The sequence below is a fragment of the Orussus abietinus genome, unplaced genomic scaffold (assembly GCF_000612105.2).
Source record: "Orussus abietinus isolate OABI.00-Male unplaced genomic scaffold, Oabi_2.0 scaffold43, whole genome shotgun sequence".
NCBI classification, from domain to species: domain Eukaryota; kingdom Metazoa; phylum Arthropoda; class Insecta; order Hymenoptera; family Orussidae; genus Orussus; species Orussus abietinus.
Genome location: NW_019394351.1, coordinates 865,573 through 891,141, shown reverse-complemented (window position 1 = coordinate 891,141; position 25,569 = coordinate 865,573). Strand labels below are relative to the sequence as shown.

Below are 25,569 nucleotides of genomic sequence, written 5' to 3'. Positions count from 1 at the left end.
GTTAAAAAATGTTGAAAAGGGAGAAGAAAATAATGTTTAATATCCGGGAAATTACGGCGCGTCTCGGCTAATTCGAGATTCCGCGTAAAAATGTCCACGTCCCTCTCGAAAATCCCGCAAAAAAGGGGGAACAAAAGTCCCGAGGGAAAGGTCTCGTAAAAAGGTCCTGGGGAAAAAAAAAAGTCATAACGCGTTGGCAGGGCCGGTGTAATTAATTAATTAATTTACACCGCGTACACGTTGGCGTGTTCCTTTTCTCCCGAATTTATTCCTCCTGAATAACGCACTGGAGACGCTCTCCGGGTCCTGGAGGTCCCGAAATCCCGATATTCCAGACTCAGGATTAGAGTCTCGGATTAGGGCGACGAGGTCCGAGAGGCATCCTCTCCTCGTCTTCTAAAACGAGGTCGTTTTAAAGCGGGGCACGTTCCGTCTGTTTATTCAAATTTCCGACATATATGAAAGTTTTGCCTCCCGGCCGCCCCAGTCCAACGGGACGTTTTCAGGCCATATTTCACGAGGAAGCCCTTCCCCCAGGTCGAGGCAGTACCCAGGAACCGAGCCAACGTGCAAACCGCGGCACGAATGTGCCCAACACCTTGCCGAGCTTCCTGAACTCCAGTTTTAGTCCCTATCTGCTGATAAGGGACCGAGCGCTATCAAGACACATGCCTGCGCAAAGAAAAAGCTCAGCTAAAGGAACCAAAATTTCGATTATTATAGCTGCTCTTTTTTTTTTTTTTTAATTACCGAAATTCTGGTTATTTTAACTGGACTATTTTTTTTTTATTTCCAGAATTCCAGTTGTTTAACCTGAAATTCTGTCGACTACGTTACCAGGCAAAATTGAATCCTGACCATTAGTCTTTATTATAAAAACCTCGAGGATAATAGCGAACAGAATTTCAACGGATAGGAAATAATATCTAAAACCATCTTAGAACGAGAAACTTCAAAGTGAAACGCATACACTTAATTAAATTATCCTAATTTATGACTAACGATTTATTGAGTAGGATCCCGGGATCGGTTTTTTTTACACGTCGGGCGTTGAAGTCTCCACGGGAGAGAGATGCCAAAAATGGGGACGAGAAGCCGAATTCTTCTTGCCCTTGGTTCAGACTGTGGACGTTTCCAGGCCATATTTCATCTCGACTGGCCTTCTTTGGCATTATGAGAACATTCGGAAACGTGGCGAGCATTGCACGGATGCGGCCGTTGCGTTTCCTACGGTTTTACCCCTCCATTCTATATACGGGAAACGTGCCGACCCATCAAGCAAAACGCATCCGGGAACTCTACGTCCGATCCTGAATATTGAATGAAATAAAAGCCCGAGGGAGAGAGAGAGGTCCCACCAGGGGCCGCAAAAGCGACGGAACATTGAAAGGGAAACCCAGATAGAAGACAAGTGCCGGGGGACTTTTGGAAATTCTCCGTCATTCCGGTGCTTACATTAAAAACTCGATCCTGTATCCGAGTTAACAGCTGACTCCTACGGTCCGATTGCTCCGACATCTCGGGGATAAAAAAGTAACAAAACGCTCCTACGAATTGAATTTCTCTCAGGGTTTAGAATTTATACAGGAGACTGCAAAAGATGTTACGAATCATTCCTACGAATTGAATTTCTCTCAGGGTTTAGAATTTATACCGAAGACTGCAGAAGATGTAACGAAACACTCCCACGCACTGAATATCTTACAATTCGTAGGATTAATTAAAAAAAAGAATAAAACTGCCGTTTGATTTCTTTTTTTTTTTTTCCTCTCGTTTCGAGTTGTTGGCGCAATCGAATCAGAGAGTCCTCGCCTCTTAGGAATCGCTCATCCCGATAAATAGAAGCTTTTCTTATCAACATATGTACAAGACCCTCGGCGCTAAGACCTACGGGACCGAGAACTTGAAGAGTGAAATATCTTCCTCGCTATTTGCAAAAGTCTTTTAACGATTCACTCGGTCTAAGCTTGTTCTCGTTTCTCCAAAATCCCTTCGAGTTTCCGCAAAAGCTGAGCAATGTGTTCCGTCAATGCCGACCCCGACATCGTCCCCGGCCTCAGAGTGGCGCTGTAGCATTGTTTATAGACATTCGCCAAGGCGTCACACCTGGGAACAATAAACAGAATGAAAATCCCCGAGTCAGTTTTACCTCCACGATTTTTCCAGAGTGAAAGAAAAATTGTCGCGCGGCTTGAAAGTGAAACTTCTGAATCGACAATGTACATTCTTTCGCCTTAACATGGGAACTCTGGGTGTCGTGACAATGGAGTCTCACTTTAAAAAAAAATCCCTCGCGTCATTTTTCATTCCCTGATCTTGACATCATACTCCAAAGATATAAGAAAAGGAGAGGATTACTCTTTCTTGGTGTTGCCAGTGTTCTTGCCGAGGCAGAGCTTCGTTAGCGAGCGCAGGAAGAACTGCAAAGTCTGTTCCAGAAGGACGACGAGGCCATTCTCGTCTTCAGCCTGTTTCTTCTCCTCGGCGGTTCTCTCCTCATCTTCGGGATGATTTTCGCCCTTATTTTCGCGATTATCTTCACCCTCTTCTGTCTCATTCGCGTCTCTGGACTTGTTTCGTTCATGCATAAGCTCGATGATGGGTCGACACTTCAGGATCAGGTCCAGCCCAGTTTGATAAGCTTTCAGCTTCCCGTTGAAAGAAGTGGACGCTGAAGAGAGAGAATAAATCACATTTTACTCCCTTTTACAAATAAACCAAGGCGATCGAATAGCTGCCACTGAATCCGGGACTGATATCATATCTTTTAAAAAATCACTGGTTTCTTTTTAACACCTACAATCGACGTCTGCGACAAAGTCTGACTTTTTACTTACTCTGTGCCTGGAGCTCAGCCAGGGCGACCCATTCCATCTGCACCGTCAGGAATTCCCCAGGTTGCTCCAGAGATAGGAACAATTTCGAGGCTTTCTCGTAATAATGTTTGCACCGCTGCAGATTCGCTTTGCGTTTATTCGGGTCTGCGTCCGGGTCCAATTCTCTGTATACGCAGTGATAAAGAGACGCTAATCTGTGCTGAATTATGGCAGCTCGATACTGATATATTGGTTGTCGAGGTCCAGGTGTTTCCACGTCGCAATACTTCAACGCCTTCTGCAGCAGGTCCGCGACTTCCCTCTCTAGCTCCTCCTTGGCCTGCAGATAAAAAATAAAAATAGAGAGAGAGAAGACCTTAAGATGACATGAGTGACGTCAGAGACTTCGTTTATAAATTTCCCTTTCAATTAGGTGTATTTAAACCGTAGAATGTAAATGTGAAAGCCATAAGGAAATTTCTTATTCGACTCGAATAAGCCACATTTTTTTAAAGAGTGTCGCAGTTATCATTATTAATTAAAAATTGTTTATGTAACATGGACTGGAACGCTTTGATTTTTTTTTCTCCGAACGACCTGTTCATCGACGTCGATTGAATCTCGAGTTTTCATGTGCAATAAATGTACATGTGTGTACCTTGTTACTGGCAATTGGGTAATCCACTAAAATCGTAGCCATCGTGAATAAGGTGGTGGAAAGGTCCCAAGAGACTGTGTCCCAAACTGCCGGATTGCGTTTTCGAGAGCCAAGTACTTGCAGTGCTTTTTGATAACTGGCGAGAGCTTTATCGTAGTATTGTCTCTCTAACACAGGCTGCTTCACGTGAGTGTGTGCGTATAAACGCATGACACGGCCAGTATTTGAATGCAGGAGAATCAGATTGGCTTCGTCTCTGACAATCTCGAATACTTTTACTCCTGCCTCTAAATGCGACAAAGAACGAGCCAAAAGGTTGTTCACAACTGGCGAGGGAGAGACAGCCTCGTTGTTTGAATTTTTCGTCTCTTCTTGGTATCGAGCTGTATTTTAAAAAGTAATTATTAGTGGACGTAAGGTAATTGCAAACATTATTGGTATCTCCACTACGCACCTGTAGCTTGGTTCATGTAAAGAATCCCCAGCTCGTTGTGACTGTTCCCAAGTCTCCGCATGAGATTGTTCTTGTCGACATCGGAAGGCTCCAACGACAAAGCTTTCTCGTAACACTTGTGAGAAGCTTCGAGGACACTTTCTAACCTCTCCAAGTGTTGGGGCAGTAACTCTGAGTCATCTTGAATTAAATTATTAAGGTATGAAAGTGGAAATATTAATTACAACTTTACCACGTGGATATGGATAACCTAACAGAAGATCCTGATACTCATGCTTTTATGCTTTTTAAAAGATTAGACAATACGGATTCACGTGGGGTATGCAGAAAAAAGTTTTGTAAACGAGTGTTGAAATTGTAAGCCATTGATAGTTTAAATGAGTAGCAAACAGAGCGAAGAGAAATATTGCATGTGTAAGTCCTCGATACCTACTGGTGTCCAATTCCTCTATTGCGAAAACTTCGTTGATGATCTTGTCTTCGATCTCATTCTTGACCTCGTAGTCTCTTTGATGTCGCTCAACGTTGGACCATTCTTGAACTGTCATGAAGCAACTATCTCCGGCTCTGCCTAGTAAATAGCTGACCAGCTTGTCGTTCTTCATTCCGCAGAATGTTTCGAGTATCCTTTGACATCGGAGCACAGCCAGGATGTATCTCAAAGAAGCACCATAGTTTTTATTCGAATACTGGTCTTCGGCCAGAACTGCAAAAATCAGGCAAGCCTTTTCGTAGAGGAGGATTTTTAAGTACGTGTGCCAGCTGACGTTATCACTTTTTTGGGGAGCTTGCCAAGTAGGCAGCGTCTCTACTTTGGATTTGCAGAGCAAAGCCTTCGGTGAGCTCTCTTCGGTCAAGTCCTTCGATGACTTTCGCTCAGACTTTTGCCTGTTCTTTCTCTGTTTGTTCTTCTTACGATGACTCGGACTGTTGGTACACGATTCATCACTCTCTTCGTTAACTGTTCGGCTGGACAGAGATGTATAAGGCATTGGTATCGCTTCGAAGGGTTTGGCCATGTTTTGATTGGCTTCATCAAACTTCTGCAGGTTTTTCCTCTCGGTCTCCTTTTTCTCGGCCTTTTTCTGCTCATCGTCGGAATTGTCATCGGTTGGGAAATATTTTAAACATTCTAGACCTTGAGAGACATGTTCCAACGCTATTCGACATCTATCCTCCACCGTGCCACAGATTGGTGGCGGTTTATACTTTGTCTCCTCGGAGTCCGATTGATCCTCGACTGAAAGTAGATTGATTGAAAAGAGTTTATAAATAAATTCCATGAACAAATTTTATAACAAAAATTAAATATCGCAAATATGGCAACTGAATTTTCTCTTTATATATATTCAACAAACTTACCATGGCCCAACGTTAAAGATTCTATCGCAGCACTAACTTCTTCCTTCCCGCTTTGACCCTCCGGAGGACTATATTCACTCTGAGCATCTTCTTCGTCGCTTTGATCAGCGAGACCTGGATTTGCAGGATCGGTATCAGCTGGTACATACAAATCAGACAACATATAATGTGCAGACGTAATTATCTGTGGATACTTCTCCTTAGCCAGTAGTTGAATACAATTTTGGAGCAGCACCCGAATGGTGCCCTGATGTCTGAGATAATCAGACGAATACTTCATATTACGAGCCACTCGATACAACAACATTGCCACAGGAACTGTAAACGGATTTTGGCCCTTGGCATCGGATATGTCACTGCACAACGACGTCAAGTCATATAATTTCACAACATCGTCATCTTTGCCCTTAAAGAGCCAATAAGTATGCCCAGCCTTCGTAGCATTATTTTTCAGAAAGCTCAAAATGTTCTGCGCAACGTCCTTTATTACTTTAGGACTGAATTTTGAGTTATCCAAGTTCGGCAGATCTTCCGTCTTAATTAATTCATACTTCTGCACGATGCCGTCGAGGTGATAGCACATGACAACCTCGGGAACGTTGCACATCAAATTATCCAACCAGTAGTCGATGCCGGTCAAGACGTTAATTGGCTTCGTCATGTCTCGAAGCCTTAGACTGATACAAGGATGTGTCTGCCCGCCAAATATGGGCATATTTGTGCCGATTAACATCTGTATGTTCTCGAAAGTCCAGAGAACGTTCCTAGCAAAGTTATGATTAGAGCTTGGATCGGGTAATTTCTCCTCCAGGGTGGGTTCCGGTAATCGAGGTTCCAACTTCTCAACTGGCAATGTCGGAGCCTCGTTTTTGGCCTCGTCATGGTGGTCTTCGACAACCAACGAATGATATAGGAACTTCGAGACGAGATTCTTCTGCTGTAGCGCATTCCTGCTGCTTGCTTTATGGAAAAACCTCTTCTCCTTGTCACCGAGGTTCTGCAGAACGTGCTCGTAGAAGAACTTCTTCAGCCACTCCCAATCGCTCTCGGCTTGGCGGAGCAAATACTTGTGGATGTCAAAGTCGTCTAAAAGCAAAGTGTTTTCGATTCGGTGGACCATCATGGACACCGGGCCATGCTTGTAGGGCATTTTCAGAAGTTTCTTGATATTCTCCGCATCGGACACCACGTCCACCTCGCCGACGCAGTCTGGAAACATGTGAGCCATGCGGAAACTGGAGAATCCCGTGTTGTGCGACCAAACACTTTGCAAGCCATAACTCTCGACCGAGTTGCTCAGCCAGTTGCTGGGTGGGAGATTCAAGTCCGTGTTGCATCGCAACTGAGCGAACGTCGCAGGCGTTCGAACTGCAGAGTATTTCACCACCGCCGTCGACTTGACGGACTTCCTTGGCGAGTCTGGCGGAGCTGCTACCAACACTGGTGTCAGCTACGAATTACAAAGGCATTTATCCTGCCGTTATAACATCAAAGAATCTTGTCATCCCTCCTTAATACCTCTACAGGAATCGTATACCCCGAACTAATTTTTAAATAAACCCTTGTTTATTGTAAATCGTGCAGAAAAGTCAATAAACATGTCGTCGATGGTCCATACTCGTACCTCACTATCGATGTTAAATGATGTCTTTGACCTGGGGTCACTAAATTACTAAAAGAGGTATTTTAGGATCAAAAGTAAGGCTACGAGTGGCAACGTCATTTGTGTGATATTTTATTATTGGCTTCTTATTTGTTACATGGAGTAGATTGAATAACAGCAACCAGCAAGTAGCAATTTCCGTTGCCAGTTGCTAGAACGACTTGCCGTCGCAATAAAAGAAGACGGCCAAAAGATGGGACGATTATTCATTCTCACATAATTGAACAATGCGATAATCCAGAAATTTGGTTATCCAGATTTGATGTCTCGACTCACCGTGTCTGCCTCATCCTCGAGCGCCTTCCCCGACATCTCTGCGTTGATAGTTACCTCCGACTAAGTCCTCCACGATTTCCAAAATTGTTGCCCTCGAATTTCCTCCTTCATCTAACACTCGTCGAATAAAAACACGAAAATACTTCTACACAGAGACGAGTTGGGAGATTGCTTACCTTGCTTACGGCAAAGAATTCAGAAGCCCAGATCCTATGTAGCGCTTTTACCGCCATCTGGAATTCACCCGGCGAGCGGGTAACTAAAATTCAAAATGGCGGTCGCGGCGGCGAATTGAATCTCTTAAAACGAGGGAAGAAAATACTGCGAATAAAATCCCGCGAGGGAGGATTTCTTTTTTATTTGTTTTTCAGTTTTTTTGCCTATTTTCATTTTTTATTTGACACCTAACCCTACGACCAGATTACGCTCTCCAGCCAGGGAACGTAGTGATAAACTCTGGAGTAAATTCCTGGAACGACGCTCCCGCAAAATGCTCCAAGACTGGTAACACCGATGACGTCGTACATGCATTCCTGCTCGTTGTTGAAAACCTGAAGAGGGCCGCCACTGTCGCCCTGAAGAGATTACGCAGTACATTACAACACGCCTTCTTCCTTTACCATTTACGAATGAAATACACGAATAACTCCAAAGTACCTGACAAGTGTCCCTTCCCAACTCCCCGGCACAGAGCTGCCAATCGCCCATAATCCCGTTTCTTATTCTGGCGTCAGGAGGACCTCTTGTAAAGCTTTGATTACAATTCTGTGCAGACACCATTGGCAGAGTAACCTTGAGAAGATCCTGGGAACCTTCCTCGTCGGCTGGAAGCATTAAAAGAAAAATAATCAGCCCTAATTTCCCTCACTTTGAGGCGATATGAAAGGGTCATTCTATACATACAAAATATTCATGAAACTTCAGCACGTGATTGTAAGGGCCTAAAGGAAGAACGTCGTGCCCATGAAATTTAATTTTTCAACAAAAAATATATATACGTGTTCTTGGTTCTAGTCTAGGTTAAATAAATTTTTTTTTTGTTTGAAAAATTAAATTTCACGACCACCACATTTTTCCTTAGGGCCTCCATAATCATATGCTGGAGTTTAAATTATTCGGCGCACCCAGGAGACGGGTTTCATAAATCTTTTGACGTTTTATATGTATTGAATGGCCCTTTCGTGTCACTTTAAACGGCTTGAGGATGACTCTCGAGGAAAGTCTTCCCGCTTATCGTCTCTCGGTGATTCATTACCCCAATCTACTCCACCCCATCCCGTTGCGGCCGCTTTCGTGACGACATCATCGCCAGAATATTCGGGCAATGTCCTTAGACACGCAGGCCTGACGTAGGCGTCAAATTTGACAGGTCTGTCAAGCCTAAGCAGAGCAATGTCATGATACAAAGAAGGTTTCTTGTATTCCGGGTGTCTGATCCTCTCGACGATTTGCCGTTCCTGCGGCTTCGCGTTGTCATTGTCCCTCGCAAGATTTAAATCGCCCACTCTCACCCACTTGGCACTTCCCCTGGAATAAACGAAACACATTGTAAAAAAAAGAAGAAATTGCAAGAGTATAGGGACCTTCCTTACAGCCTCCATGTTCATATTATAAAGTGTGAAAGAATTCCATACACCCAGTGCGATGAAAAGTTGCATGAACGACTGATGCGGCTTTCGCATCCCCTTAAGGTGAACATCCAGGACGTATTTAAGACCTTACCAGTTTATGCTAAACGTGCAATGTGCAGCGGTCAGGACGAAATTCTCGGAGACGAGGGTTCCGCCACATTGCCACCGGATTCCGCTATCCGTTTCATAACCCACGGCCGCCATGTGCGGGAATTCTTTCGGCTCCGACTTTGTACCACCGACGATGAGCTTCTTCGACTTTATGGCACAAAGAGAAACGTTTACGGGTTTCCTGCCTGCGCTCAAAATTGGGGGAAGTATCTGGGCGTAGACGGACTTGGCGTACTCGGCGCACTCTGTTGATGAAAATGAAAATAGTATACGTACAAAGCGTGTATAAAGTACAGATAAAATACGTATAAAATGCATATAAGATGCGTATAAAATGCGTACAATATACGTACGATATAGCCAAGAAATTGGCAGAAAATCTCTATGCACGCAATTACCCTACCACTGATATATTTCACAAATTGCAGGAATTTCGCAGTTATTTTTTTGCAGCTTACTCTGTCTCGCAACTCGTCCATAGTCTCTTTCTTCGTTGGATTCTCCACTTTCGTCGATAAATGGACTTTGAGATGTTGAAGGATTTGTGATTACAGGTACGGTGCTGCGACTAGTTGGACAGCAAACAATTGGGCTGTACCCTGAGAACCCGCAAATTGCATCGGGTCTCCTCCCAGCTAGAAGCATGTTCTTCACCTCTTGACATTCGTCTATCGTTGAACATCTTCCAGAAGCGTTGTCTAACAAATGGCTGCAGTCGTCACCTGGAAATATCCCCCAGAAAATATGTAATCGATTTGCCAGGAAATATCGGACAATATTCTCCTGAAAAATAGATAGTTAAAAATGTTCATAAAATTGATGACAAATATTCAGTACATAAGATAGTAAGATTACAATCATGATGACTTGATAGTGAATCTCTTTCATGAATTTATAAGTAAATGTGTGATATATAAAATTCCGTTATAACCTTATAAAATCGTTTAAGATAATCACTACGCTTACGTACTAACTTAATGGCATATAAATTGTTATAAAATTACAATGACCCTTTTTTTCTTTAAATCATGTACAGTACCGCTCATATACTTTAGCCTGGTGTCTCTTGACTATACAAGACGATGATACTTTTTATAATTTCTTTACTTATTTAGTGATTCATTCTTCACTGTATATATCAATTTATTAAATTCCAGCGAGTAGTACGATAATAATTCCTCTCGCAGGTTCGCTCTTGGCGAGATTTAGGAATTTCACCGAGTGTCCGAAAATACACGAGCGGTGATGTGTGCGATACATGAAGATACATAAATATCCGCTAGAAAGGTGTCCCAAGTCTAAACTCTGCTCGTCTGGGAACATTTCGGAGGCAAACGACTCGCAATAAGGAAAAAGGCGAAGCAAACCAGTCCCACGACTTGGCAATGCGGAAATGACGACTTCGCTTTTACGAGCACCTCCATATAACAATCATGAAAATCGTGAGAATAGAGAAAAAGCGTGGAAATGAAATCCTAGGAAGATGATTCGCTGAAACATAATTTCCAATTAAAAAAGAAAACCATTCAAATAATAATTCGTTCATTATACTCTCACCTTACTCGTTTTATCGCAAGAAAAGAGTTTCTTACCTTTCGATTATTATTTTTTTTTTTTTTTAATCAACGATATGTTCTCGTGGGAGAGAGTGCGCATGCGCCGATTACGGCGCGGCGCGCATAAAGCGGGAGATTAAAAATAGAAATGGCGGCAATAAATCCGGAGCGCTACCGACTCACAAAAACGGGCTTATCAGTAACCGGAAAGTGTCAAATGTACACGCTCGATTATTGCAATTAGTCACACTCGCGGCAAATCCATAAACGACGTCGCCTTAGTAACGTCGAGTTCGTTATCTGGCTACCATAACCTTCTCTTTGACGGTGAAAAAAAAAGAAAAAAAAATTTCCAAAAGCGCTTAAATATTTCCCCAACCCTCTGCAAGGTCTGATAATAGACATAATTAATATTAAATTACTGGTTAATTTAAAGGTGAATACTTTGTGGAGGAAAGAATTGAAGATTCGGTCGCACCGCAGGTGACGAGGCGAGCTTTCCGTTAGAGCGGTCCAGGGGAATAGGGGCACGGCGGGATTTCCTCTAGAGCGGTCCAGAGGAATGCGGGGGTAACGGCCATTCCCCTGTAGCCGTCCGGGGGAATGCGGGGCGCGCGCATTCCGCTGGACCGGTCTAGGGGAATGCAGTCTCGAGATATATTGCCAGACCTTTCCGCTAGACCGGACCTGACCAGACTCACCTTGATACAACTGCTGTGCCCAGCCGGTCGACAGCCAATCAGCGAGCGAGAACAGCAGCACCAGCGGCAGCAGCATGTCTCTCGGAGTGTCGGAATCGCGCACAGAGGGAGACGGCGATATACGGCGCCCGTGAGAGGGAGAGAGAGGCAACTACTCTTTCGAAGAAACACCGCGATAGGGAATACCGAGATCGACGATAAGGCGAGGACGATGCGTTCGCACGCCGATAGGTATATGTATGGGTATATCGATCGATTCACCGCGAGTAAACGCGTAAACACCGTAACTGGAGTATTAATACGAGAGAGAGATCCGAGAACGGCGCGAGTCCTCGCGGTTTGGAGGTTAGGTCGCTCCGCGCTGGCCCGGAGTCCCCGACTTTTCTGGCTTCCCTCTCGATCCTGCGACGCGATTCTCTCCCACGTATCCCCACCGAGGACTCTCGGGATGAGCACGGATCTCGGTTTATATATGCGCGGATCTCGTCCACGCGGCGCGCGCACCTATCCTCCGACACGCACGTGCGTGTGTGCGCGCGCATCTCAGGTGTACTCAGCTGGGACGCCCCGCGTCCGTCTAGATATATTTCTCTTGACATAGGTTATTCATTCGGAGGTGGGTTAATAAACTTAATAACTTCTCTGATAATGTCGGAGTCGTTTTCAAGGCCGGGAAGATTATATTAAGAAATTGAGTTTCATTTAATATAATGTTTTATATGGCGTAACTTAATGTAATGCTTTTCACATACTGTCTGATTTTTTTTTTTTTTTCCAATGAGTGTCAATGAATATCCCGTACAAGTGATTTTAAATTCCCTAGGATCCTTATTCCGGAATTTTTAATTTCAATGAATTCTTCATTTTATGTCGGAGGACATGGATCGGTTTTCTCTAATTATTCTCTTCCATGTTAAGAGAAATAATTGCCAATGGAAAGATTAGCCATTCACCGGAATTAAAATGATCAATTCCACTTTATTTCGATCCTCTTAACGGGGAGTCGACTTTTCTAATCAGGCAGGTGTGATTGCCTTATCACAATTTTCCGCGTTAAATGCTTCGGTTGACCTTGGCCTCGAAATGGAATACTTACGGAATCTGGCATGATTCCCGAAGAAAAGAGACCTCAGCTGTATCAATACAAAGTCTAATCACGATTTTCTAAAATCTCCTAAATATATTTATTCCAGTAAAGAACGAAAGAAATCATTTTTTTTTCCTCAAAAAAATGAAATCTCGTGAACTTCAAGATCTTCGTTAAGACCTCCTTGATCACGTGTTAAAGTTTCATATTATCCAGGGCACTCATTTAGGAGAAAAGATTTATAAGCATTATAATATGTATAGAATGACCCTTTCATATCACCTTAATAATATAATTAGTGTATAATTATTCATTTTTATGTCACCTTGTATGTAACATCGGAATATACGCTTGTATAGCCGACTCTAGACATGTCAAGAGTACGCGATAAACATTCAAGGTCTGTCGAGCTGTTTCAACCGCCTTGCTCTTCGAGAGCCATTAAATTGTCATTAAACTGACCGTCATCGAGGTCATCTAGAAACAGCCTGTGTCAATGGTCACATGGACAAGTGTTAAATCGGCAATCAGCGCGGTCGATAATCGATATTCGATTGCAGTCGCACTTATAGTTCGGCTTCGCCTTTCGGATGGTCAGTGGGAAATTCAGTCGCGGATTGACGGATCCTCGAAGACGATGTCAACGTACTTTCTGGACCCCCGAGGAGTCTTGACAATTGTCATCGCTTCTGTCATCTTCGGGGATGCTGTCAACGCGGAGCGCAAGAGTGTCGAAAGTACGCGCGACTATGAAATAATATTCTTAAGGTGTTATCAAAGGGTCATTTTATATAAATAAAATATATAACATACGTTATGACGTTATATATACATATAAAACCTCGGAATATTTATGAAACTTTTCTCCAAACTGGGTGCCACGAATTATTTGCAACCGCAACAGGTGATTATGAAAGCCCTAAGGAAGAACGTGGTGCTCATGAAATTTCATTTTTCAAGAAAATAATATATATATATCCTTAAAATTAAATTATTCCATGCGTCCAGTTGGAGGAAAAGTTTTATCAATATTTTTTATCCTTTATATAAATATAGAATGACTCTTTCATATCACCTTAATGAACAGAGTGCAAGGAGTACTCGAAGCTGGTCTACGTGGAGGAAGTCTCTCCTGTCCTCCGATTAGGAACGGCCTCGAAGAGGGTTTCGAAATGCACCACAAACAAAACCCCACTGATCGTCGGCGGCGAAAAAGCGACACCTGCGGAATTTCCGCACCAGGTACGACCACGGAGTCATTTCGACATACGGGCGAAATTCCCCTGACCGTGCAGGCAATATTCGACCAAACGTCGGGCGCCTTTAGGCGCTCTTAGTAGCCAAAAGGTTAAAGCTGGCATAAAAGCGCGTCAACATTTTAAAACAATTTTCTTCGTCTTACTCGCCCTAAAAATCGTTTTTCCCCTTTATCACTCCGTGTGTCTATATCATGTGATCTATTTCTAGGCTGTTATCGGCTTCGGAAGCGGAACAGACAAGGCTTGGGATTGCGGAGGTTCAATTATCTCCGAAAGTTACATCTTGACTGCAGCGCATTGTCTGGAGTCCTCGGAAGGGTAATTTAACTAGAGTACCCACCCTCGCATTACTTGTAATTACGTAAAAGGCGAACTAAAGCCCCGCCTTAAGGTGATAAGAAAAGGGTCATTCTATACATATCAAACGTAGAAATATTCATAAAACATTTATCCAAACCGTATGCACCGAATCATGTGATACTTCAACGCATGATTAATATTGGTTTTGAAACCCGTAGAATTTTTATTGTTAATTTTTATCCGAAATAAATCCAACATTTTTCTTTCAAAAAATGAAATTTTGTCAGTTTCGAGACCTTTGCGAGGATTTCCATAATCGCGCATTGAAGTTTCTAATTATTCGGTGGCATTTGAGCAAAAGTTTCAGAAATATTTTTTTTTCACGTTTTTTTATGTATGTATAGGACACTTTCATATCGCCTTAAGAATACCCCGCATGAAATCAGCAATTTTAGGGAAATAATCAAGGAAAACTGAGTCGCTATGATTAATCGCCGATACGTGCAGAATTATGCACAATGAGTATGACATGGATTATCAGCTGATTAAGAGGTCGCGGATTTCCTCGTCGAAGGTGGAGGTGACGTTCGCAGATGCGGAAACTTATTTCCAGGTACTCGTGGTGACGTTGCTCGCAAAAAAATCGCCACCGGAAATCCGGCCGTCCTTAAATGATCGCAACTGCGGCGGAAAAAAAAAAAAAAAAGATTCCCATTAATTTCAAAAAATTTCACGGGCCCCCGAAAAATTCTCCCCGCGTTAGGAATATCCTTTACCAACAACAACATATACTCCTCACTCTACCAAATAACAATGCCATCCATTATTGAACGTGAAAGTGTGCCTAAGTAAAAAAAAAAATAATAATTCTTAACGCGTGGGAAAAAAATAGAGAAAAAATTCATTTACATGGAAAGTCGAGGAAAGATGTCAAGTGTCGATTTTCTTTTTTTTTTCAGGAACCCTGCAGCCGTTGTCCGGGTTGGCCTGACGAACCTGAAGAGCCCCGAGAGTACAATGCAAGAGAGAAAAGTCATGGAGAAGATCATTCATCCCGACTATCGGTTACCGTCCAAGTACAACGACATGGCATTGTTAAAATTGGAAAAGCCTCTTCTCCTCGACCACAACGTAAGGCCGGCTTGCCTCGAGGTCGAGGCGGAGACCTCGAAGTACGGGAACAAAGCTGTGGCTTCAGGCTTCGGGAAGACTTCTAATGGTACAAGATATCTCCGATTAATCACAGGAGATTCTTATCTACGTAATTGTTCCGCGCTCATACAGATATACTTGGCGCGAAACTCTACCGAGTTTCTTAATTCATATTTAAGAACATCAAGGTGTCATGAAAGGGTCATTCCATACATCAAATATGTATTAACGTGATCACGGACGCGATGCTCAGGAGATTTTCCTAAAAATATGTCTTTTTTCTTTTTGCCCCTCGTCCGAGATAAAAACAATTTTTTTTTGGTGCACCCAATTTCTAGAGAAGTTTTATAAATATTCTCATTTTTTGGTATATATATATATGTATGTATGACATTTTCATATCACCTTAACCCTTTGAATACGGAGCGTTATCGACATACGGGCGAAATTCGCGAAACCGTGCAGGCAATACTGGACCAAATGTCGGACGCCTTTAGTAGTCAAAGGGTTAATTGTACCGCGCAAGCCGCGTTTCGCTTATCACTAGACATTACGAGTCTCTTTATGTGATTGTACAAAAATGGGAATTAATCGAACGATTCTTTCTCGGATAAGAAAAGACGAGACGGAGGGCAGTCCGGACCTGATGAAGGTGCAGCTGGACTACGTGTCGAGGGAGGTCTGCGAGGAGCTCTTCAAGACTGAGATAGGTGGAAGTCAACTCCCAGAAGGGATGATCCCCTCTCTTCTCTGCGCAGGCGTGCTGGCAGGAGAGAAGGACACTTGCCAGGTACTCCCTTATCATTCGCTACACCTTAAGGCGACATGAAAGTGATAAGACAGTCTCTAAACGTCTTCCTCTAGTGGTGCATAAGTGTAAGGCTACCTCCGATTTCAGGGCGACAGCGGAGGTCCTCTTCAGCGCATCCTGGACACTCCTTACTGCATGTACAGCATCGTCGGGGTTACGAGTTTCGGTCGTTTCTGCGCCTCGAAGGACTCCCCAGGGATCTACTCCCGGGTCAGCTCGTATCTGGACTGGATCGAGAGCATCGTCTGGCCGTAGCCTCGGGGAAGCTGAAGAGAGTATTTAAAGATCACCAGGAACCTAGAGGAGCGATATAGCGTGATAATAAAAAGGTCTTATCTACCCTTGAACCGCGTCGACCGGAAGGGTCGTCAAAAATTCTTGATCGAGGTCATAAGTCGACTGGTTCCAATCAGCGAGGTCTTGAGGTCGATAAGATGTGAAGATTGATTTTAGATGCGAAGGTCGACCTTAAGGGCGAAAATTGATCTTAGATGCGAAGGTAGACCTTAAGGGCGAAAATTGATCTTAGATGCGAAGGTAGACCTTAAGGGCGAAAATTGATCTTAGATGCGAAGGTCGACCTTAAGGGCGAAAATTGATCTTAGATGCGAAGGTAGACCTTAAGGGCGAAAATTGATCTTAGATGCGAAAGTCGACCTTAAGGGCGAAAATTGATCTTAGATGCGAAGGTCGACCTTAAGGGCGAAAATTGATCTTAGATGCGAAGATCGACCTTAAGGGCGAAAATTGATCTTAGATGCGAAGGTCGACCTTAAGGACGAAAATTGATCTTACATGCGAAGGTCGACCTTAAGGGCGAAAATTGATCGTAGATGCGAATGTCGACCTTAAGGGTGAAAATTGATCTTAAATGCGAATGTCGACCTTAAGTGCGATGCTTGTTTTAGATGCGAAGGTTGACCTTAAGGGCGAAAATTGATCTTAAATGCGGACAAGAAGTCTCTTCCTTAAAAACGACTCAGCCGAATCATGTATTTCGTCGACAGCCTCGACAACGCTTCTCCTTTACAGACTACGGAAAAAAAAAATAACTCGAGTAAAATTGGCTACACCGTTTTCGATAAATCCGTGGAAACGGATTCAAAAGACTTTTCTAATGGACGCTCAATTAATCGCTAGAGCTCCAATTAAACTGTGCAGATTGCAAATCGCTGCGAGTTTTTCGTCTCACGTGGGGCCACCTTTACACCTGTCGCGCACATGGAGATCTTCCGGATACATATACACGCGACCACGTACACACATACACCCACATACATATTTATGTATAAAACAGAAGAAACACAAGGGACGCACTTATCAATTGTCATTGTTGAACTTGTGTCTCCCTAAAGGTGGCCACTCACGTACCGATGAATTTAGAAAAAAATTCGATCTGCAGATTTAACCGACGCGTGGCCCTTATTAAACTCGAGTTAACTGTACAAGTTGTAAATAACTAGAGATTATCGTCATACGATGTAACCGCCTTTGCATAAACGCGCGTATTTGTATATGTATAAAAAAGGGAAGAGAAAGAAATTGGGATCGTTCATCAATTAATTGTTTAGGGTCTCTTCGTTAAGGTGGTTACACACGTGACGATAAATCTGGGGAATCTATTTATACAGGTTAATTGACGTGTTTGACACTATACGGACGTAGGAAATATGAATTCCAAAGGCAAAATCGCTTCCTGGATATTCCCGTGACGGTTGTGAAGAAAAGAGAGGGAAAGGGCGAGCCTTTCTCCTTCCCTTCTGCTGATGGACCGCCGCCATATTGGGCTGTGCAGGTATTTTGCAAAATCAGAGGGATAGAGTGAAAACTAACGTCCCTTGTTTTTTTGTCTCGCGCAGCTGCCTTTGCGTTCAAATGTCGTTAATGGCTCGCATATCCTACGTCCAACGGACAGAATAAAATAATTATACTTAAGGCGATACGAAAGTGCCATCTGAGAGGTCGGCCGTCCGTGCGACACTTTTCTCCTAACTGGATGCACCGAATCGTTTCGTATTCCGCCACCGAACCGTGGAGGCGCTAGGGAAGGTCCCGCCACCCACGAAATGTCCCTACGTTAAAATTAAAAAAGAACGCTTATATACAATTAAAAAAGAACCCGTGAAATCACACGGGCATCAGGACCATCCTCAGTCGCCGAATTCACGTGACAGCATTTCAAAAGATTCGGTCCACCCGTTTCGGAGAAAGGTTCCGCAAATTCTGCTCTTTCGTCCCACCTTAATCGCCCGGGATTACAATTACGATGTATCATTGCGCGTGCCGGTATATTAGGTGCTAGGTCGAGCGGAAAATCGGTAATCCCTGATATCCCTAGGGACTCGTCGACTCTGGTGACCCTGAAGTTCCCTAGCTCGTGTTAGTCGCGTATTCCTGGCTCGAAGGAGGAGGTCGTCGGGTTCCTCTTCGTCCTCCAGCTTTCAGTCTGCCTGATCTCTCTCTAGACTCGCCCGCCCTGAAGAAATCGCGTCTTGGTATCCAGTGGAGGTGTCCTGGAGGTCCTGGGGGTTCCTTCTAGGATTCCTTATACAATGGCGGACATGAATGCCTCCCCTGCAGATACGGCATCGCCTGTGCAGGATGGGAGGGCATTGATGTCTCCCAGTGTACATTGGCGGGCATGAATGCCTCCCCTGCAGATACGGCATCGCCTGTGCAGGATGGGAGGGCATTGATGTCTCCCAGTGTACGGTTCCTTCTGGGACTCCTTATAGAGCTACTTCTGGAGTTCCTTCTGGAGTCCCTTCAGGACTTCCTTCCGGGGTTCCTTTGTACACAGTCGGCGGGCCAGGCCGGATTTCTCAGTCGGGGCCTCACCAGTAGGGCCCATCGTTCGTCAGGTGGCTCCAGGACGCGAATTCACTCCAGGACTGCAGATTCACCCTCGTCGCGTCGGTGATGCCAGGAGAGGAGCTCGTCGTCAGGAACCCCGCCGGCGCGTCCACCGTCAGGGACTCACAGTGCCTCGCAGCGACCTTGAAATAAAAAAATAGAAGAACCATGATAATTCACAACCGCGAGAGACGCTTTACAAGCTTATGCCGAAATCCCGTCTAGGTGATGACGTTCCTTCAGCGTGGAGGATTATGCGAGTGGTTACTAATTAATGACTGCAGTCACATATAAGAGACAGCGAGCGTTTACCGATGAATGATTACAGTCACTCATAGAATACAATGCTTGTTATCAGACGGATGACCAGTCACCCACGATATACAGCTTCCGTTTACTGATGGATGACTGTAGTCACTTGACTTGTATATACAAAATGCAGCGACCGTTTACCGATGTCACCCTGATGGCGCATGCAACGATACATAGACCAAGAGGAAAAGAGATTCCTTAAGAAGCAAGGATAATCTAGGACAATCGGCATCTCTCGATGGATGACTGTAGTCACTCGATGACTTGTATATACAAAATACAGCGACCGTTTGATGGCGCATGCAACGATACATAGACCAAGAGGAAAAGAGATTCCTTAAGAAGCAAGGATAATCTAGGACAATCGGCATCTCTCGATGGATGACTTGTATATACAAAATACAGCGACTGTTTACCGATGTCACCCTGATGGCGCATGCAACGATACATGACCACAGCCACCCGGAGCATCGAAAGGCATGACGCTTTACCGCGAGGAAAAGAGATTCCTTAGGAAGCAAGGACAGTCTAGGACAATCGGCATCTCTCGACGAGGAGGTAGGACCAGTCCTCTACCTCCTGCTTCTTCCGGACGACGTAGTTGCTGCCGAGGTTGTTGTCCCAGTACTCGGTCCCGCCGATGGAGTACCGCACGCAGAACTCGACGGTGTTGGACTTTATGGGCAGGGTGAGCCGGAACCTGAAGGTGTCGTAGAGTACCAGGGCGGGCTGCAGGGTGCCGGGCTGCTCGACGTAGCTGCAGTAGACGTCCTCGTAGGTCCTCCAGGAGTCGGTGCTCGCGCGGACGCTGACCTCCTTGTCGTAGGCGATGTTCTTCACCTTGACCGTCCCCACCAGGCAGTGCTCGTTCTCCTTCACGACCACGTTCTCCAGGCACACCGCCTGCTGGTCCAGCTTCTTCCTGAAGGTGAGGTAGTCGCTGGCAGGGTGGGTGAACGTCACCTCCCAGGGTGGAGGCGCGAGTTTCTCGGTGATGTTCCTGGTGAGGTCGGCGAAGTACGCGCTCGTCCAGGACGGCGGCATGTTGCTGCCCTCCGACATCACTCGTACCTGAAGATATAAGAAATTATCAAAATTAAGCGGATATAGAATAAAACCATTTACTGTATAAAATGCGTCGCAAGAAAGAAAAAAAAAAATGCGCTTTTCCCCCGTTCCCATGTTCGCCCTTTCCACGAAACATTAAACGTTTACGCAACGTCTATTCCACGTTTAAAATAATTTAATACGTGCAACGTGAGCGTCGTTTAAACGTAATCCGTGTATATAATAATCGCTTCATAATCGTCCATCATACGTAGAAATTACGTTAAAGTGTACGTGGTGGAAATCATCGAATTTGAGAGGATTTTTCTATTAACCTCGACTAATGTGCATCGCGAGGGCATTTTGGATCTAAATTTTTACACTCCCCACGAGTCGATGATACGAGCTGACTTTTAATCACGCCTCGCTCCCGACGTCCGATAACGAAAAGATTATCCAGGCCAGAATAAGCTTGTTTGCGAAGGCGAGCCAATCGGACCTCCGAGTCCCCTCGTCTTCGAAGTGCACAATCGAGGGACAATTATTATTACCGCGAGTAGCCGGGAAAAAAATTTCCGAGGGGCCATTATACATAGACATTGTAGACGCAACGATAAATCCCAACAATTTGGGATAGCTGTTAAACCCAGTTTTTTTTTTTGTTTGACAATTTTAGTTAAACACGTGGAATTCGGATTGCCCAGATTTATCGTTACGTTTTGTCATTGCATTATCAGTCCACTTTAATACTCGTTAATATCATCTCGCGATAAATGCGCATCCAAAACCGTGGATTCACCCTCGGTAGCGAAAAAAATCGCGCGTACTTATCTCCTACATTATCTGGATCCGGTCCACGTGTAAATACATACATTTTAAGACATACGTAACATATTGTTTGTATACAAAAAAAAAAGCAGATACAGAAACGGATAACTTTCGGCCGTCTCAGATGAATATAATATATATCTGAGATACATCCGACATTGCATCCTCGGATATAATTTATTAATACGCATATTTTACCCGTGAAACATATTCTTGGATATGTTTCGTTCACACGAGACGGCCGGAAGTTATACATCACTGTATATGCGTTTCTTTACATAGATAGTTTTACGTACATTCTGAACATGTAGACATATTTCCCTACTTATTCTTAATATATACATATTCCCATGTAAAGGCGAGGTCTCTTCGAGGTTCTCCAGGTCGAGGGGGTCTTCCTAGGAGGGACTTCTGTTCAATGCGGAGCCCCGGGTGTACCTAGGCGTTTTACCTGTGTAAGCGGCCCGCCGCAGTCGTCGGCGAAGACCACCCTCTTCTTCCGCCTCCCGTTGTGGAGTTCGTCCAGGGAGAGCGATCCCGTGGAAAGGCAGGGCCTGATCCTGGGGGGCACCGACCTGGTGGAGATGGGGGTCGCCGTGACCACCCGGGGGTTGTAGCGCAGGGGACTGTACAGGGGGGGACTGTGCCCCAGGATCAGCTCCGCAGGCATGGCGATCGAACACATCTGAAATGACAAAAGCCAATCAAGATACAATTAAATCAACGAAATACAACAAATGTATACGTCCAGGGTGGTTTTGTTTATCCCTGGGGATGTTAATTAAAATACTGAATTAAAGTCGTCCTATCAAGTGTACTGGTAATATTACTTAAAAAGTCTAAATTAAAATCGCTTTAATTTTGCGTTAAGGGGATGTGAAAGCGGCATCCGGAAGATCAATTGTTCATAAAACTTTTCTATGAACTGGGTATCTCAAATCGTTTCATACTTTAAAACGTGAATATGGAGACCCTAAGGTAGGTCTTGAAACTGGCGAAATTTCATTTTTTATAAACTACTTCTTAAAATACCTATAAATAAATTTGAAAAGAATTGAAATTTCATGAGTTTCAGGACCTTCCTTATAGTCTCCCTATTCACGTTGTAAAGTTTCAAACAATTCGGTAAATCGAGTTGGGTGAAAAGTTTTATAAACAAAACATCTTCGACGGCACTTTCACATCACCTTAACGTCAAGAACGTTAGTTAACACTTCTGGATTAAATTTAACTGAAGTTTACGTAAACGTCAGGAATGTTAGTTTTGAAATCTTCGATTAAAGTTGACTGGAGTTTAGGTAAACGTCGAGAATGTTAGTAAAAATTGTCGATTAAAGTCGTCCAAAGCTTACGTAAACGTCGGGAATGTTGGTTAAAATACTAGAACCGGTGCCAGGCTTGGAGATGTAATTATACACTTCCGTGGCGTGCTCGGCACCGGACGAGCGGGTGATCGCGATCGATCGCGATCGATCGGTCAATTCCTAACCTCAATCTCGGCGATAACCTTGTCATTTTTCACTTAGCGGTAATTAATCGCGCGGCGTTCTTCGGTCACGCGTTTGACCTTTGGCTCGATTTCCACAACGAGTACTTTTCGGACGAGAAGCGTTCCCATAGAGGGTAGGAAAACCATGTACCAAATAAAATTAATGCATAATTAATACTGCACTTATAAACATATTTCATTGAATTGAGGTGGTATTTTGAATGTAAACTCATCTCAGAACTTTCCCTTATTTTCCCACATATAAGATGGAATTACAATTTAATTTCAATAAGAGCGATCGAATTTAAGGGGTACCGCGAATCGTTCCAATTCCATGCGAGGTCGTGCCAAATCACGCCGGCAGATGGCTCTCCGAAAATACCTCCCGCTTCTCTGGTTCAAGTTGAGCCTCTCCGGCGGTCGCGTGGTCGAGATGGCCAGCACGGACCATTTCCTCGAAGGGATGCCCGAGGGGTGGGTAGAGGTGCGGGAAAGTCCTGGCGAACGCAGCCGAGGTCGGCCTCCGAAAATACCTTTCTCGGCGGGGTTCAAGGTCGGCTCCTCTCGGATGTTGCTGGCAGAGCCCGAATGCGACGGGAACCCTCGACAGTACCTTCCGGTCCGAGGCGCAGCCGCGTACTGAGCGTTCGCCGGTCGCGCTCGAGCACGAAGGGGCGGGGCTAAGGGAGGGGAGCGGAGGAGTGGGGGGTGCCCCTAGCGCCGCGAAGCGGCAACCTAGAGTCTTTGATACTTTAAGGGGACGTTACAGCGGTGTCAAACAGGTCTCGCTTATGAAACTTTCGACCGAATGGAGTGTACCAGAGTGTGGAGAAATGTTTCATGACCGAGAACTCTTTGACGCCACTTTCACATCGCCTTAAGGTATTACGAAAGAATCGTCCATCCCTACCCAGGAGTCGACGCGATTCTCGGTCATCAAAATCGGCCTCGACATATCCTCCCCCTCTGAGGCGCGCGCGCCGACTGAGCCCGTCTGCGCCCCGTCTGCGCGCCGTCACACGTGGCTGCGCGCGCTGGATCTCCCTTCCCTACGCATGCGCGAACCATATAGCATGTCGAGTCTCTAACCTCGAAAACCAGCCAGGAACCGGTCGCCGCTGATGTGACAGGAACTGTGCCTCTTGACGGCTCTCTTCCGAACTCTGGTTTTAAACACCGTTTAGTAAATAAATACGCGTATCACTGGGATATCAATTTCCGAATTCCAACTATTCAAGGGGATTCTCTCATGTAGAGGAATCGATTAAGGCGCGAATTGAAGCGAGTGCGACTGTACCGAGGTACATATATATATAAATATATATATGATGTATATGTGATATATAAATATCAGAGACGTCGAGCGCGTTCGTCTCGCGTGTCGCTCGCCGGTCGACTCGAGCGAGCGCCGGGCGAACCGGTCGAGATTCTGCGGCGCTGCGCGCGCATCTCGGCGGCTCTACGGCGGAGTGGAAGGGGCGCCGACTCCTATCCGCCATTCGCGCGCCGACCTCGGTCGCGAGAGGTCGCGGCGCCGGCGCCGCTGCTTTTCAGGGGTACCCTTACGATCCTTTCTATTTCGAGATATCGGAGCGCCTTATCGAGTCGGGCATGATGTCAGAGTCAGGGCGATCGATGGATTAATCGATTCTTGACTGCTCCAAATTTCATTAGGTTAGGTTACTGGGCTACCGTTACTCCAGGGTAGTACCGAGTGCAGGCGCACCGGTGCAAGGCGTCCTCCCAGTGGTTGCCAACTTTATTTCTGCTCCCACCGGTACAATCGAATTAACATACCACAATTTGGTACATTGAAGATAATATTATAAATTAACAGGCTCAAATATTGTAATAAAAATCTTGCAGGGATTTAAAAGGAATAGGAAATGCAGTCCAACGGAAATGGTTTGTAGTATCGAATATATTCATTTATAACGCTTAAATATATAGAAAAAAATTCCATCAATGATATAACAGTACAATTCGCGTATTGGTATTGTTCTGGAAATGCATAGTGCACCGGGGTTAAATGATAGGATAGATACTAGAATAATAGCACGGTTGGCAACACTGCATCTTTCCCTGCGCGCGTTGGGCGCTTCCGGGCGCTTCTGGTACGAGCGCGCAGGCGCGGGCCCACGCGTGCGCGCGCACCCGGCGCCGCGTGCACTTCACGTGATCCGCTGCGCCGCTCCAATCGGACTCGCGACGTCCCGCGTGGCGGCGGCGCCGGCGCCGAGAGAAACCACGAAAAAATTCCAGATGACAACACTTTTCCCGGGGAGGCCAAGCTGAGTGTCTGCCTCGTTCCCGAACGAGGCGACCTTTAAGTTTGACAATGAGCCAGATGCCGTCGCGGGGGGTCCCATCCTGCTATCGCCGAATCCATAAATGACGATTTCGTTTCATGGGTCGCGTTACTTAAGGTGATATGAAAGGGTCATTCTATATATATAAGACGTCAAAATATTTATTAAGCCTTTTCTACAAGCTAGGTGCATCGTGTCATGTGACGATTTGACACGTGATTATGGAGACCCTGATGAAGGTCTTCAAACGGCTGCGGAGAAACGACTGGAGCTAAATGGTCACGAAACGTCGGCAGCGAAACTGCGGCGATGAAACTGCGACGATGAAACTGCGGCGAATCGATTAATATCTTCGCACGGAGCATACACGTGAAGATGTTATCACGCATTATCGATACTCGTCTCGACAAATTAATTTATATCCGTAATCAAAATATGGAGACATTGAAAAGTGTATACAAATTATAGAATGACCGAGTTTAAGGAACACCGAAAGAATATTCGACTCGTAGGCTCGCATAAGTGAAATTTCTGCGTACTGTCAAAATTTGCATATTATTGGGGGGGGGGGGGTCTAAATTGGGAGATAATCAAATTGAGAGAATACGTAATTAAAGAGGAAAGATGCAAGGGGCGACATACAAACTATGGAATTAATGATTCGAAAGAATCTAAACAACTTTCCAATCCAATACGAGCATGTATGAGTAAGATCTCTGTATATTAATAGCGCCCGCGATTACGGTATCTAAATTAGTACTATCAAATTGTGAGAGACCATAAACAAAATAGAAAGATGCTAAAGTGTATATATAGGAAATATGGAGAAATGGCTTGAAAAAAAAAAAAAAAAAGAGAAATATGGAAATAGTACTTCCAACTCCACGGGTCCAC

General features: G+C 44.7%; 4 protein-coding genes across 12 annotated transcripts; 1 reads left to right on the top strand and 3 right to left on the bottom strand.

Annotated features, from left to right (window-relative positions):
• Positions 1 to 846: 846 nt before the first annotated feature.
• On the bottom strand, positions 847 to 7,429 carry LOC105703639 (erythroid differentiation-related factor 1). 2 transcript variants are annotated; one of them, XM_012432146.1, is made up of 9 exons: positions 7,406 to 7,429; positions 7,230 to 7,340; positions 5,291 to 6,740; positions 4,362 to 5,168; positions 3,929 to 4,108; positions 3,475 to 3,857; positions 2,838 to 3,156; positions 2,359 to 2,671; positions 847 to 2,106 (listed from the first exon to the last, which is right to left on the bottom strand). In XM_012432146.1, the coding sequence occupies exons 2-9, from the start codon at positions 7,263 to 7,265 to the stop codon at positions 1,962 to 1,964; spliced, it is 3,633 nt and encodes a 1,210-aa protein (XP_012287569.1). In that variant the 5' UTR covers positions 7,266 to 7,340; positions 7,406 to 7,429; the 3' UTR covers positions 847 to 1,961. The 2 variants fall into 2 exon arrangements, with proteins under 2 accessions (XP_012287569.1, XP_012287568.1); XM_012432145.1 differs by having other exon boundaries at positions 7,230 to 7,416.
• Positions 7,430 to 7,557: 128 nt separating this feature from the next.
• On the bottom strand, positions 7,558 to 11,679 carry LOC105703640 (serine protease snake). 3 transcript variants are annotated; one of them, XM_012432147.1, is made up of 6 exons: positions 11,229 to 11,679; positions 9,430 to 9,693; positions 8,952 to 9,216; positions 8,485 to 8,756; positions 7,887 to 8,053; positions 7,558 to 7,804 (listed from the first exon to the last, which is right to left on the bottom strand). In XM_012432147.1, exons 1-6 carry the CDS (start codon positions 11,302 to 11,304, stop codon positions 7,640 to 7,642), a joined length of 1,209 nt encoding a protein of 402 aa, XP_012287570.1. In that variant the 5' UTR covers positions 11,305 to 11,679; the 3' UTR covers positions 7,558 to 7,639. The 3 variants fall into 3 exon arrangements, with proteins under 3 accessions (XP_012287570.1, XP_012287572.1, XP_012287571.1); XM_012432149.2 differs by lacking the exon at positions 11,229 to 11,679 and adding an exon at positions 10,339 to 10,435; XM_012432148.1 differs by lacking the exon at positions 11,229 to 11,679 and adding an exon at positions 10,011 to 10,259.
• Positions 11,680 to 12,138: 459 nt separating this feature from the next.
• LOC105703641 (serine protease snake) lies at positions 12,139 to 17,400 on the top strand. 2 transcript variants are annotated; one of them, XR_001104373.2, is made up of 7 exons: positions 12,139 to 13,052; positions 13,403 to 13,557; positions 13,783 to 13,892; positions 14,834 to 15,093; positions 15,647 to 15,816; positions 15,925 to 16,298; positions 16,413 to 17,400. XR_001104373.2 is itself a non-coding variant. In XM_012432150.2 (6 exons), exons 1-6 carry the CDS (start codon positions 12,812 to 12,814, stop codon positions 16,090 to 16,092), a joined length of 1,104 nt encoding a protein of 367 aa, XP_012287573.1. In that variant the 5' UTR covers positions 12,139 to 12,811; the 3' UTR covers positions 16,093 to 17,400. The 2 variants fall into 2 exon arrangements, 1 of the variants encoding a protein (XP_012287573.1); XM_012432150.2 differs by having other exon boundaries at positions 15,925 to 17,400.
• A 1,076-nt stretch (positions 17,401 to 18,476) lies between these two features.
• Positions 18,477 to 23,749, bottom strand: LOC105703642 (protein phosphatase 1 regulatory subunit 3C). Of its 5 annotated transcripts, none has more exons than XM_012432154.1 (4): positions 23,456 to 23,749; positions 21,329 to 21,562; positions 19,579 to 20,073; positions 18,477 to 18,833 (listed from the first exon to the last, which is right to left on the bottom strand). In XM_012432154.1, exons 2-4 carry the CDS (start codon positions 21,560 to 21,562, stop codon positions 18,672 to 18,674), a joined length of 891 nt encoding a protein of 296 aa, XP_012287577.1. In that variant the 5' UTR covers positions 23,456 to 23,749; the 3' UTR covers positions 18,477 to 18,671. The 5 variants fall into 5 exon arrangements, with proteins under 5 accessions (XP_012287577.1, XP_012287574.1, XP_012287576.1 ...); XM_012432151.1 differs by lacking the exon at positions 23,456 to 23,749 and adding an exon at positions 22,749 to 23,334; XM_012432153.1 differs by lacking the exon at positions 23,456 to 23,749 and adding an exon at positions 22,900 to 23,334.
• Positions 23,750 to 25,569: the final 1,820 nt, after the last annotated feature.